At 47.8% G+C, this 15,474-nt stretch overlaps 1 protein-coding gene across 1 annotated transcript in view; it reads right to left on the minus strand.

Moving 5' to 3' along the window:
* Positions 1 to 1,386: 1,386 nt before the first annotated feature.
* Positions 1,387 to 15,474, minus strand: part of faim2a (Fas apoptotic inhibitory molecule 2a) — a 31,495-nt gene continuing 17,407 nt past the window's right edge. Inside the window, exons 8-12 of the mRNA XM_078398665.1 lie at positions 13,294 to 13,331; positions 12,650 to 12,737; positions 12,380 to 12,475; positions 7,370 to 7,423; positions 1,387 to 2,066 (exon numbers count right to left, since the gene is read on the minus strand). Coding sequence (XP_078254791.1) covers positions 1,920 to 2,066; positions 7,370 to 7,423; positions 12,380 to 12,475; positions 12,650 to 12,737; positions 13,294 to 13,331 — 423 coding nt within the window. The 3' untranslated portion in view covers positions 1,387 to 1,919. The remainder of the gene's footprint in view (positions 2,067 to 7,369; positions 7,424 to 12,379; positions 12,476 to 12,649; positions 12,738 to 13,293; positions 13,332 to 15,474) is intronic.

Below are 15,474 nucleotides of genomic sequence, written 5' to 3' on the forward strand. Positions count from 1 at the left end.
CAATTAACACATGTTAAGTTGCTCCAAGGTTGCTAAATATCCCCAATAAAGCTACAGTGCCACAAGACAGTCACTTTAACTTGGTAACCTGTCCCAAAGCTCCTCACAGCATCTGTCTGAAACTGAAGAGGTAAAGAGAGCTTTGAGGAGCACGTTAATGGGGAGGGAATCGCAGAGCTAAGGAGCAGGCACTGAGCACCCAGCCCTCAATCTGGATCAGTCCCAGTGGTGGATCTCATGCTGCTGAATGGATCGTGAGTTTGGGGATCATCTCCACACACATCCAACGCTTTGTGAATCCAAGTGACAGAGCAGAGCGAATAATGCAAAGAAAAATCGTACAAATGGTACAATGCTGAAGTTCAACAGATACTGGATTTTGCTGTACCGCACGGAAACTGGCACATCGGCCCAACTCTTACTTGCCGCCCCATTTACACTAGTCCCATTTTCCTACATTTGGCCCTATCCCTCAAACCTTTCTAATCCATGTACATGCCCAAGTGTCTTTTAGATGTTATATTGTACCTGCTTCAACTACCTCCTCTGGCAGCTTGTTCAATATACCCACCACCTTCTACGTGAAAACTAAAATGTCCATTAGTTTCCTATCAAATCTTTCCCCTCACCTTTAAGCTGTATCATCCAGTTCTTGACTCTCTTACGCAGGGAAAAAGATTCTGCACTCACTCTTACCTATTCCCCCTTATGATCTAATACACTTCTAAAAGATCACCTTTCAGCCTCCTGCACTCCAAGGAAGAAAGTCCTAGCCTGCCCAACTTCTCCCTGTAGCTCAGTCCCTCAAGTCCTGGCAACATCTTCGCTGCATCCTGAAGAAGAGTCGCGACCCGAAACGTCACCCATTCTTTCTCTCCAGAGATGCTGCCTGTCCCACTGAGTTACTCCAGCATTTTGTGTCTACCTTCGCTGCATTCCTTTCCAGCTTAACTACACCCTTCCTATAGCAGGATGGTCAAAACTGAACATATGGTGTGATTGATTTATGACTAATTTATCCATCTAAACACTTTCAATCGTATCCGGATCGGCAAAGTGGTCAATTTCTGGAGGCACAAGAAACTGAAATCTTGAACAAAACAAAGTGCTGGAGGAATTCAACTGGTCAAACGAGGCTGAAGAAGGGTCCTGACCCGAAACGCTGTCTGTCCATTCCCTCCACATATGCTGCCCTGAGTTCCTCCAGCACGGTATTTTGCTCGATTCCAGTCTCTTATCTCCAAATAATCGTCCAATTAAGGAGGAAGCTCTGGGCAATTAGGTCGATTCAAGTACTTTAAAGTTTTCCGATTCCACGACAGAAAACAATTGAAAAGTTGTAACAATATTTTAATTGAACGGGGCACAGAGGTTACGGAAAATACGGAAAAGAGAGAGAATTGGAAAGAACTTCACAGTTGAGATGGGTGCGGGGGCTGCAGGGGAGCCGGCGGTGAGGCGGAGCCGCCCTTGTTCCGGGGAGAGGAGAGGAGTTCGCTCCAACATTTGCCCACTACAATAAATCAAAGTGTATACTGATGTGGGGTGGGGGGGGGTCACCGTCTGCTCTGGTGGGAGGGAGGGTCGGTAATAATGGTCTTAGATTTGGTGGGAGGGAAGACGGTTGGAATAAAGTTCTGACTCGGCAGATAGTCGCTGTCCAAACCCCCGCCGAACGGAGCCAGAGAGGGTTGGAGCTGAGGTGACCTTTGGCGGTGTCTGCAGAACTGGGAAGAGAGATGTGATGCGGGGAAAGTCAGCAGAAGTGGGAGCAGGTTGAGCAGAGGGCGAGGAGGGAGCGGGTCCTGGGGGGTGAGGGTCACGGAGCGGTGACTGGTGCTGGAAGTGGCGATCGAGCCCTATTGGTTTCTCCGGCGGGGGATAGGAGAGTGGGAAAGGGCCGAGCGTCCGCCGGCTGCTCACTCGCGGCTGCCGAAGAGTTGGAGCATGAAGAAGAAGATGAAGACGACGTCGACGTAGAGGCAGAGTGCGGCGAAGATGTGCTCCTCGGGGCTCAGCGAGTAGCGTTTGTTGCCCACCAGCAGCTGCGTGTCGTAAGCCAGGAACTGTCGGGGCAAGGAGAGAGGTGAGGAGGGAGGGGCGGCCGCGGGCTCCCCGCCCAGCAGGGGGAGCCACAGAGCAGCAGCACCGCGGGCTCCCGCCCAGCAGGGGGAGGCACAGAGCAGCAAGCACCGCGGGCTCCAGGCCCGGCCCGGCACCGGGGGAGGCAGCACGGCGGACTCCTGTCCCGACGCGGCCTGGCAGGGGGAGTCACAGAGCGGCAGCGCCGCGGGCTCCCGGCAGGGGAAAGCACTGAAGACAGACACAAAATAATGGAGTAACTCAGTGGGACAGGCAGCATCTCTAGAGAGGAATGGGTGGCAGAGGTGCTGCCTGACCCGCTAAGATACTCCAGCATTTTCATAGAGTGAGACAGTGTGGAAACAGGCCCTTCGGCCCAACTTGCCCACACCTTCCAACATGCCCCAGCTACACTTGTCCCACCTGCCTGCGCCTGGTCCATATCCCTCCAAACCTGTCTGCTCCATGTACCTGTCCAACTGTTTCTTAAACATTGGGTTAGTCCCAGCCTCAACTACCTCATCTGGCAGCTTGTTCCATACACCCACCACACTTTGTGTGAAAAGTTAACCCTCGGATTCCTATTAAATCTTTTCCCCTGCACTTTGAACATGCCCTCTGGTCCTTGATTCCCCTACTTTGGGCAAAAGACTGCATCTACCTGATCTATTCTCATGATTTTGTACACCTCTCGAGTAACCCCTCATCGTCCTGCACTCCAAGGAATAGGGAGCCAGCCTACTTAACCTCTCCCTATACTCTAGTCCTGACAACATCCTTGTAGATCTTCTCTCAACCCTTTCAAGCTTGATGAACCATTTTGTGTCTATCTTCGGTGTAAACGAGTATCAGGTGACTGAGCGGGCTGTGACGGTGCCCGCCCACCACAGCTGTCCAAATTTTGCCAGCTGTGTTGGATTTCATAAGCAAATAAACAATAAAGCAATTGTAAACTGATTAAGCCGTTGATATACTTTAACCATTATTCTAAAATGTAAAAGCATTAAATAAATCCAGACCATTTTAAGATCGCTAATGCAGCCGGCTGCCACATCGGCGTGTCCTTTGTGGGTTATTGTTGCCGCATAGTTGTAGAGCACGGAAACAGTCCCTTCGGCCCACTTTCTCCATGCCGACCAACTTGGCATTCTGGGTTCGTCCCATTTGCTGCATTTGGCCCAATGCATGGAGGGAATAGACAGACGGTGTTTCGGGAAAGGGTTTTGGCAGTGCGTGAATAGAGTATGGAATGAAGAAACAAGGAACCGCAGATGCTGATTTACACAAAAGGACATTCAAGTGCATCTCCCAGCCTGCTCATTGCCCCTCCCTACTGGGCCGAGACATACTTTGCGAGAGTAACTCAGTGTGGCATGCACAAAGACAGAGTCTGCCTTGTTGCACTGCCCTGAGCTGGTTTGTTTCCTACCTCAAAAATAGTTGTTTCTCCATCAATATAGGCAATTTCTCCTCTTCCCCAGCTAGCCTCTGCTGCGGGGTTCCACAGGGCTCCATCTTAGGCCCCATGGTATTGGGGGTAGGGTACTGACATGGATAGAAAATTGGTTGACAGACAGAAAGCAAAGAGTGGGGATAAATGGGTCCCTTTCGGAATGGCAGGCAGTGACCAGTGGGGTACCGCAAGGTTCGGTGCTGGGACCCCAGCTATTTACGATATACATTAATGACTTAGACGAAGGGATTAAAAGTACCATTAGCAAATTTGCAGATGATACTAAGTTGGGGGGTAGTGTGAATTGTGAGGAAGATACAATAAGGCTGCAGGGTGACTTGGACAAGTTGTGTGAGTGGGCGGATACATGGCAGATGCAGTTTAATGTAGATAAGTGTGAGGTTATTCACTTTGGAAGTAAGAATAGAAAGGCAGATTATTGTCTGAATGGTGTCAAATTAGGAGGAGGGGGAGTTCAACGAGATCTGGGTGTCCTAGTGCATCAGTCAATGAAAGGAAGCATGCAGGTTCAGCAGGCAGTGAAGAAAGCCAATGGAATGTTGGCCTTCGTAACAAGAGGAGTTGAGTATAGGAGCAAAGAGGTCCTTCTACAGTTGTACCGGGCCCTGGTGAGACCGCACCTGGAGTACTGTGTGCAGTTTTGGTCTCCAAATTTGAGGAAGGATATTCTTGCTATGGAGGGCGTGCAGCGTAGGTTCACTAGGTTAATTCCCGGAATGGCGGGACTGTCGTATGTTGAAAGGCTGGAGCGATTGGGCTTGTATACACTGGAATTTAGAAGGATGAGGGGGGATCTTATTGAAACATATAAGATAATTAGGGGATTGGACACATTAGAGGCAGATAACATGTTCCCAATGTTGGGGGAGTCCAGAACAAGGGGCCACAGTTTGAGAATAAGGGGTAGGCCATTTGGAACGGAGATGAGGAAGAACTTTTTCAGTCAGAGGGTGGTGAAGGTGTGGAATTCTCTGCCTCAGAAGGCAGTGGAGGCCAGTTCGTTGGATGCTTTCAAGAGAGAGCTGGATAGAGCTCTTAAGGATAGCGGAGTGAGGGGGTATGGGGAGAAGGCAGGAACGGGGTACTGATTGAGAGTGATCAGCCATGATCGCATTGAATGGCGGTGCTGGCTCGAAGGGCTGAATGGCCTACTCCTGCACCTATTGTCTATTGTCTATTGTCTATTCTCTTCTCTCTGTACATGCTCGCTCGCCCTCGGCCAAATCATTCAAAGGCACGGCATTTCTTTCCCCTGCTATACGGATGACACACAGCTTTATTTTCCCCTGAAACCCAACAACCGGTCAAATTTAATCAGCCTCATGCACTGCCTTGAGGACATAAAATGTTGGATGGCACAGAACCTCCTTCAGTTAAACAAGAGCAAGTCTGAGGTCATCCTATTCACCCACCCCCCCCCCCCCCCCCCGACTCCATCAAAATGATAACAGGCAGCCTTGGAAGCTTATCCACCCTAGTCAAACCTCATGTCAAAAACCTTGGCATGATATTTGACTCCACTTTTAAGTTTGACAAGCAAGTCAACTCTGTGGTAAAAGCCAGTTTCTTCCAGCTTCGTACCATAGCTAAAATCGAACCATTCCTCCAATTTGACGACTACTGCAACTCCCTATACACTGGGATCAGCCAATCAATAGACAATAGGTGCAGGAGTAGGCCATTCGGCCCTTCGAGCCAGCACCGCCATTCAATGTGATCATGGTTGATCATTCTCAATCAGTACCCCGTTCCTGCCTTCTCCCCGTACCCCGATTCCACTATCTTAAGAGCTCTATCTAGCTCTCTCTTGAATACATTCAGAGAATTGGCCTCCACTGCCTTCTGAGGCAGAGAATTCCACAGATTCACAACTCTCTGACTGAAAAAGTTTTTCCTCATCTCTGTTCTAAATGGCCTACCCCTTATTCTTAAACTGTGGCCCCTGGTTCTGGACTCCCCCAACATTGAGAACAAGTTTCCTGCCTCTAGGGCATCCAATCCCTTAATAATCTTATATGTTTCAATTCCAGTGTTTCAATTCCTTCTAAATTCCAGTGTGCACAAGCCTAATCGTTCCAGTCTTTCAACATACGACAGTCCCGTCATTCCGGGAATTAACCTAGTAAACCTACGCTGCACGCCCTTAATAGCAAGAATATCCTTCCTCAAATTTGGAGACCCAAAACTGCACACAGTACTCCAGGTGTGGTCTCACTAGGGCCCTGTACAACTGCAGAAGGACCTCTTTGCTCCTATACTCAACTCCTCATGTTATGAAGGCCAATATTCCATTGGCTTTCTTCACTGCCTGCTGTACCTGCATGCTTCCTTTCAGTTACTGAAGCACTAGGACACCCAGATCTCGTTGTACGTCCCCTTTTCCTAACATGACACCATTCAGATAATAATCTGCCTTCCTATTCTTACCATCAAAGTGGATCATTCCTGTCCCGCCTGCAATTGGTCCAAAACACCGCAGCGAGACTCCTGACGGGAAAGGGACCACATCACCCCGATTCTAGCCTCTCGCCACTGGCTCCCAGTACAGTACAGAATCGATTTCAAGCTCCTCCTATTTGCATACAAAGCCCTAAACGGGCTTGCCCCCCCCCCACATATCAAAAATCTTCTAACCCACCACTCAATCTCCAGGTCCCTCAGGTCGGCCGACTTGGGGCTACTGACTATCCCGCGGTCTAAGCTTAAGCTCAGGGGTGATCGCGCTTTTGCGATTGCAGCTCCTAGACTACAACAGCATCCCACTACCCATCAGAACTGCTCCCTCCATCGATTCCCTAGGGTTTGAGGCCCTCTGAGGGGGCGCTGTAAACTGTTTATGTATGTGTTGTTAGCTTTGTGTGCTATTGTATGTTCTTTTTTAGTACCTGTACTGATGTACAGCACTTTGGTCAATGTGGGTTGTGTTTAAATGTGCTATACAAATAAAATTGACTTGACTTGACTAGAGGAACAAGATAAACCACTCGACCCTAAAAACCATAGTATGTCATGGCGCCATTTTAGTAGGCACAAACTTGCAGAAACATTTAAAAAGAAAAATAACAAAAATCTGTGAATTGATAGATGAGATATATTCTGAATTTTAATGGTATCATCACACATACTGCTCCCCCAAAACACCGATTACGCTGCGAGAGGCATAACGGACGGCGGGTTTTGCCTACTAAAATGGCGGCTATTACGCCCCTTTACGTAATACACCAGTATAGGCGATTTCAACAGAGTGGTCCATCTTGTTCCTCTAATATCTCAGACAGCATCTCTGGAGAGAAGGAATGGGAAGGTTTCGGGTCGAGACATTTCTCGATCCGCAGAAGGATTTCGATCCAAAACGTTACCCATTCCTGCTCTCCAGGGATGCTGCCTGCCCCGCTGAGTTACTCCAGCATTTTGTGTCTATCTTTGGTGTATAACCGGCATCTGCAGTTCCTTCCTACACAGTATCTCTGGAGAACATGAACAGATGACGTTTTGGAGTTGGGACCCTTGACACACCACTCAAATATCTGTGTTTGCCAGAGATGCTGCTAGTCCCATTGAGTCACTTCAGCACTTAGTGCCTTTGTTACAAAACTGTTCCACAGAGGCCAGACTGCCGAGGGAGCGGGAGAGGGGGTGGCACGGGGGGGGGGCAGTGTTGGGAGTGAAGAGACCAGGAGGTTGTGAACAGCAGTGTTTTGTAACCTCGCCGAGCTCCCTAGGACAGGCCCAGGATTCACCCTTGCAACTCCCTGATGACTGCAGGCCCTCTAACAAATAAGGTAACGGGGAAAACAGTTATGATTTATTTACCACAGTGAATACGATGGTTCCAAGTCCTGCATAAACGATCTGTAACCATGGCAGCTGAAATCAGAAGAGCAGGAAGTTGTGAGAGGCCTGCACACCTGCCCACGTTTGGCTCATCTATATACTAAAACTCTTGTTTGTTTGCGTGTTCCTGAACTACGACCAAAACGGTACGCGACAGCGTGACATTTTAGGCCCACCTTAATCACCGTTGTCCCGTGATCCTATGGAAGCGGTTTCATTGAAATCTGTGTTACATTTTTAAAGAAAGGATGGATGGATGGATGGATGGATGGATGGATGGATGGATGGATGGATGGATGGATGGATGGATGGATGGATGGATGGATGGATGGATGGATGGATGGATGGATGGATGGATGGATGGATGGATGGATGGATGGATGGATGGATGGATGGATGGATGGATGGATGGATGGATGGATGGATGGATGGATGGATGGATGGATGGATGGATGGATGGATGGATGGATGGATGGATGGATGGATGGATGGATGGATGGATGGATGGATGGATGGATGGATGGATGGATGGATGGATGGATGGATGGATGGATGGATGGATGGATGGATGGATGGATGGATGGATGGATGGATGGATGGATGGATGGATGGATGGATGGATGGATGGATGGATGGATGGATGGATGGATGGATGGATGGATGGATGGATGGATGGATGGATGGATGGATGGATGGATGGATGGATGGATGGATGGATGGATGGATGGATGGATGGATGGATGGATGGATGGATGGATGGATGGATGGATGGATGGATGGATGGATGGATGGATGGATGGATGGATGGATGGATGGATGGATGGATGGATGGATGGATGGATGGATGGATGGATGGATGGATGGATGGATGGATGGATGGATGGATGGATGGATGGATGGATGGATGGATGGATGGATGGATGGATGGATGGATGGATGGATGGATGGATGGATGGATGGATGGATGGATGGATGGATGGATGGATGGATGGATGGATGGATGGATGGATGGATGGATGGATGGATGGATGGATGGATGGATGGATGGATGGATGGATGGATGGATGGATGGATGGATGGATGGATGGATGGATGGATGGATGGATGGATGGATGGATGGATGGATGGATGGATGGATGGATGGATGGATGGATGGATGGATGGATGGATGGATGGATGGATGGATGGATGGATGGATGGATGGATGGATGGATGGATGGATGGATGGATGGATGGATGGATGGATGGATGGATGGATGGATGGATGGATGGATGGATGGATGGATGGATGGATGGATGGATGGATGGATGGATGGATGGATGGATGGATGGATGGATGGATGGATGGATGGATGGATGGATGGATGGATGGATGGATGGATGGATGGATGGATGGATGGATGGATGGATGGATGGATGGATGGATGGATGGATGGATGGATGGATGGATGGATGGATGGATGGATGGATGGATGGATGGATGGATGGATGGATGGATGGATGGATGGATGGATGGATGGATGGATGGATGGATGGATGGATGGATGGATGGATGGATGGATGGATGGATGGATGGATGGATGGATGGATGGATGGATGGATGGATGGATGGATGGATGGATGGATGGATGGATGGATGGATGGATGGATGGATGGATGGATGGATGGATGGATGGATGGATGGATGGATGGATGGATGGATGGATGGATGGATGGATGGATGGATGGATGGATGGATGGATGGATGGATGGATGGATGGATGGATGGATGGATGGATGGATGGATGGATGGATGGATGGATGGATGGAGTTTTTTTGTTTTTTTATTAAACACAGGGTGGTGGGTGCCTGAAACGCACTGCCAGAGCTGCTGGTGGAGGCAGATACGATATTAAAAGGCTTTGGGATAGGCACATGGATATACAGGGAATGGAGGGATATGGATTATGTACAGGTAAATAAATGATGATCTTGGCATTATGTTTAGCACAGACATAGTGGGCTGAAGGACCTGTTCCTGTATGGTTCTACGTTCTCTGTGTCTTAGTGATAATCCGATCCATTCCCTGTGTGACAAAGGTGCAAACGCCCCTTTCACTGTCTGTCTTCTCTGCACTTACAATTGGTTGATGATAAGAAGCAGTATGGATGCAGGCCCTTCAGCCCACCGGGTTCATGCTGACCATCCTACTAGATACGCTTGGGTAGCTTACAACCCAGTATGAATGTTGAATGCTGCTAACAATCCACTTTTTTCCCCTCTGACGTTTCTGTGCCACCCCCATACCATCATGTGTGCACCATTTTTTCCCACTATTCCACTCTTTCCTCCCCACCAGCTATTCCGCCCCCCCCCCCGACCGCACCTTTCCACCTATATCCCTCCCTCTGGTTTTACATTTCATTTACATCCTTTTATCTCCTTTTCATCTCTGGCCTTTATCCACCCATCTGCCAATCAACCCTCTTCCACCTGTATCCACCTATCACTTGCTAGGATTTGTCCAGCCCACCTCTTTTTCATCGTTCTTTCCGCCAGCCCATGAATCTGAAGAAGTCTCCAGGCCCGAAACATCACCTGTCTATGCTCTGTGACTCCAGCACTTAAATTTTTTTTTTTTACAATAGGTGCAGGAGTAGGCCATTCGGCCCTTCGAGCCAGCACCACCATTCAATGTGATCATGGCTGATCATTCTCAATCAGTACCCCGTTCCTGCCTTCTCCCCATACCCTCTGACTCCGGTATCCTTAAGAGCTCTATCTAGCTCTCTCTTGAATGCATTCAGAGAATTGGCCTCCACTCCCTTCTGAGGCAGTGAATTCCACCGATTTACAACTCTCTGACTGAAAAAGTTTTTCCTCCTCTCCATTCTAAATGGCCTACCCCTTATTCTTAAACTGTGGCCCCTGGTTCTGGACTCCCCCAACATTGGGAACATGTTTCCTGCCTCTAACGTGTCCAACCCCTTAATAATCTTATATGTTTCGATAAGATCCCCTCTCATCCTTCTAAATTCCAGTGTATACAAGCCTAGCCGCTCCAGTCTTTCAACATATGACAGTCCCGCCATTCCGGGAATTAACCTAGTAAACCTACGCTGCACGCCCTCAATAGCAAGAATATCCTTCCTCAAATTTGGAGACCAAAACTGCACACAGTACTCCAGGTGCGGACTCACTAGGGCCCTATACAACTGCAGAAGGACCTCTTTGCTCCTATACTCAACTCCTCTTGTTATGAAGGCCAACATTCCATTGGCTTTCTTCACTGCCTGCTGTGCCTGCATGCTTCCTTTCAGTGACTGATGCACTAGGACACCCAGATCTCGTTGTATTTCCCCTTTTCCTAACTTGAAGCCATTCAGATAATAATCTGCCTTCTTATTCTTACCACCAAAGTGGATAACCTCACACTTATCCACATTAAACTGCTTCTGCCATGCATCTGCCCACTCACACAACCTCATAGCATCTTCCTCACAGCTCTCACTACCACCCAGCTTTGTATCATCTGCAAATTTGCTAATGGTACTTTTAATCCCTTCATCCAAGTCATTAATGTATATTGTAAATAGCTGCGGTCCCAGCACCGAGCCTTGTGGTACCCCACTAGTCACTGCCTGCCATTCTGAAAGGGACCCATTTATCCCCACTCTTTGCTTTCTGTCTGTCAACCAATTTTCGATCCATGTCAGTACCTTACCCCCAATGCCATGTGCTCTAAATTTGCCCACTAATCACCTATGTGGGACCTTGTCGAAGGCTTTCTGAAAGTCTAGGTACAACACATCTACCGGCTCTCCCCTGTCAATTTTCCTAGTTACATCCTCAAAATATTCCAGAAGATTAGTCAAGCATGATTTCCCCTTCGTAAATCCATGCTGACTCGGAACGATCCTGTCACTGCTATCCAAATGCTCCGCAATTTTGTCTTTTATAATTGACTCCAGCATCTTCCCCACCACTGATGTCAGACTAACTGGTCTATAATTTCCCGTTTTCTCTCTCCCTCCTTTCTTAAAAAGTGGGACAACATTAGCTACCCTCCAATCCACAGGAACTGATCCTGAATCTATCGAACATTGTAAAATTGTCACCAATGCGTCCACAATTTCTAGCGCCACCTCCTTCAGTACCCTGGGATGCAGACCATCAGGCCCTGGGGATTTATCAGCCTTCAGTCCCATCAGTCTACCCAACACCATTTCCTGCCTAATGTGGATTTCCTTCAGTTCCTCCGTCACCCTCCAATCTCTGGCCACTAGAGCATCTGGGAGATTGTTTGTATCTTCCTTAGTAAAGACAGATCCAAAGTACTGGTTCAACTCGTCTGCCATTTCCATGTTCCCCATAATAAATTCCCCTGCTTCTGACTTCAAGGGACCCACATTTGCCTTGACTATTTTTTTCCTCTTCACATACCTAAAAAAGCTTTTACTAACTGCCTTTATATTATTGGCTAGCTTACCCTCGTACCTCATCTTTTCTCCCCGTATTGCCGTTTTAGTTATCTCCTGTTGCTCTTTAAAAGATTTCCAATCCTTTGGCTTCCCACTCTTCTTTGCTATGATATACTTCTTCTCTTTTATTTTTATGCTGTCCTTGACTGCCCTTGTCAGCCACGGGTGCCTCTTACTCCCCTTAGAATCTTTGCATGTTGTTTGCTCAGGATTCCAGCATTTGCAGTTCCTTGTGTCTCTACTCTAGTTCTATGTTATCCCACTTTCTCTACCACTCCCAACATAGCAGGGGCAATTTACAGATGGCCAATCAAACTACAAACCACGCGTCTTTTGGATCTGGGAGGAAACCAGAGCACCCGGAGGAAACCCACGCGATCACAGGGAGAATGTGCAAGCTCCACACCGATAGCACCCAAGGTCAGGATCAAACAGGGGTCTCTGGTACTATAAGGCAGTGGCTGTACCCCCTGTGCTGTCGTGCCTATGACGCCCGCTGTGGTCGCGGAGGGAGCCACGTTCACTTACGTATCCGAAGGGGACGGTAAAGGCCATGACCAGGCCGGTGAGTAGCAAGGCCATTATCAGCCCGAACATCAGCCCCTTGCACGAGGTGAAGTCAATCTGCAGGAGACGGCAGTGGTCAGATGGAGGTGTGAGGCCCAGGACACACACACATTTCGCACGCACACACAAATTATTTTTGGTTAAAAAAAAAAAAATTAAACTAGAGGTGGCCACATTTGGGCTCCATCACCACTGCACATATTTGGAAAGGGACCGAGAAGTGCCACCAACCTTTGTTTGGAAGGAGAAGATGGTGACTGCTAGACACACCAAGGCCGTTATCCCAATGCACAGTAGCACAGTCTTTGTGTTGTGGACGCTGGAAGATGGAGTAACATGTGGGGTGAAATTAAAATGACTAACCATGATTCCTAATTTCCTATTGAATGTTTCCCCTCATCTTAAACCTATGCCCGCTAGTTCTTGATTCACCTACCCTGGGTAAAAGACTACCTTCTCTGGCAGCTCATTCCATATACCTAACACCACCGGTGTGAAAATGTTAGCTTTCACGTTACTATTAAATCTTCTCCCTCCCCCCCTCACCTTAAACCTATATCCTCTGGTTCTTGATTCCCCTATCCTGGGTGCAAAAGACTGCACATTCACCCTATCTATTCCCCTCATGATTTTATACACCCCTATAAGATTACCCTTCATCCTCTTCCGCTGCAACGACTAAAGTCCTAGCCTTCCCAACCTCCCTATAACTCAGGTGCTTGGGTCCTAGCAACATCATCGTAAATCTTCTCTGCACTTTTTCCAAGATGTAATATCTTTCCTATAGAATAGTGACCAAAGCTGAACACAGCACTCCAAATCTTCCTCATCCCAAGAACAAATATATAGAAGGATGGTTTGTGATCATCTCTTACATGGTGAGCATCCCTGCCAGGTATGACAAAGCCAGAGTCTGGGGAGAGAAGGAGAGATTGTATCAGACATACACTCACAGTCACTACAGTTCAATCAGTTCCCAGTTTCAAGAGAGTCAAGAGCGTTTGTTTGTCATATGTTCCGAAAATGGAACAATGAAATTCTTACTTGCATCAGCATAACAGGTCTGTAAAGCACAGTACTCATAGATAACAGAATAAACAAAAGAAAGTCTGATAAATAAAAAAACAATATTAGCGCAAAACAAAAGCTCACAGTCGTTCATAGTTTGTAGTTTAGTTGGTGTTTGTCGTATTCAAGAGACTTTACCTTAAACTTTAGACTTACAGCATGGAAACAGTCCTTATGGCCCACCGGGTCCATGCAAACCCGTGATCACCCCATACACTATTCCTAACACTAGGGACAATTTAATTTTTTTCTACTGAAGCTAATTAACCTACAAACCTATATGTCTTTGGAATGTGGGAGGAAACTGGAGCGACCACCCAGTCACAGGGAGAACGTACAAAGACAGCACCTGTAGTCAGGATTGAACCCGGGTCTCAGGCGCTATGAGGTAGCAACTCTACCATCACGTCCATGCTCTCCATTGATCACCCCTTCACACGAGTTCTAAGTCCTACATAGTAGGAGTAATTTACAGAGGACCATGTAACCTGCAAACCCACAAGTCTTTGGGATGTGGAAGGAAAACGGAGCACCTGGAGGAAACCCATGCAGTCACAAAAAGAACGTTCAAACTCCACACAGACAGCACTGAGGTACTTTGAAGTGTGGGCACCGTTTAGCCAATTAGTAGACAGCATGCTGTTTCAATCAGAATGTGAGGTGGGTGGAGTAGATATTTTTGCTTTGTGATAGAAACATAGAAACATAGAAAATAGGTGCAGGAGTTGGCCATTCGGCCCTTCGAGCCTGCACCGCCATTCAATATGATCATGGCTGATCATTCAGCTCAGTAGCCTGTACCTGCCTTCTCTCCATACCCCCTGATCCCTTTAGCAAAAAGGGCCACATCTAACTCCCTCTTAAATATAGCCAATGAACTGGCCTCAACTACCTTCTGTGGCAGAGAATTCCACAGACTCACCACTCTCTGTGTGAAGAAATGTTTTCTCATCTCGGTCCTAAAAGACTTCCCCCTTATCCTTAAGCTGTGACCCCTGGTTCTGGACTCCCCCAACATCGGGAACAATCTTCCCGCATCTAGCCTCTCCAACCCCTTAAGAATTTTATATGTTTCTATAAGATCCCCCCTCAGTCTTCTAAATTCCAGCGAGTACAAGCCCAGTCTATCTAGTCTTTCCTCATATGTAAGTCCCGCCATCCCAGGGATCAATCTGGTGAACCTTCTCTGTACTCCTTCTAAGGCAAAAACGTCTTTCCTCAGATTAGGAGACCAAAACTGCACATAATACTCCAGGTGCGGTCTCACCAAGGCCCTGTACAACTGCAGCAGAACCTCCCTGCTCCTAAACTCAAATCCTCTTGCTATGAATGCCAACATACCATTCGCTTTCTTCACTGCCTGCTGCACCTGCATGCTTGCTTTCAATGACTGGTGCACCATGACACCCAGGTCACGTTGCATCTCCCAATCGGTCACCATTCAGGTAATACTCTGCTTTCCTGTTCTTGCCGCCAAAGTGGATAACCTCACATTTATCCACATTATATTGCATCTGCCATGCATTTGCCCACTCGCCTAATCTATCCAAGTCACTCTGCAGCCTCCTAGCATCCTCCTCGCAGCTAACACTGCCACCCAGCTTCGTGTCATCCGCAAACTTAGAGATGTTGCATTCAATTCCCTCGTCCAAATCATTAATATACACTGTAAATAACTGGGGTCCCAGCACTGAGCCTTGCGGTACCCCACTAGTCACTGCCTGCCATTCCGAAAAGGACCCGTTTATTCCTACTCTTTGCTTCCTGTCCGCCAACCAATTTTTTATCCACCTCAACACTGAACCCTCAATACCGTGTGCTTTAAGTTTGTACACCAATCTCCTATGTGGGACCTTGTCGAAGGCCTTCTGAAAGTCCAGATATAACACATCGACTGGTTCTCCCTTATCCACTCTACTAGTGATGATACGAGGAGGAATTTCTTTAGTCAGAGAGTGGTGAATCTGTGGAATTCATTGCCATAAACC

The sequence above is a fragment of the Rhinoraja longicauda genome, chromosome 4 (genome assembly GCF_053455715.1).
Source record: "Rhinoraja longicauda isolate Sanriku21f chromosome 4, sRhiLon1.1, whole genome shotgun sequence".
NCBI classification, from domain to species: Eukaryota; Metazoa; Chordata; class Chondrichthyes; order Rajiformes; family Arhynchobatidae; genus Rhinoraja; species Rhinoraja longicauda.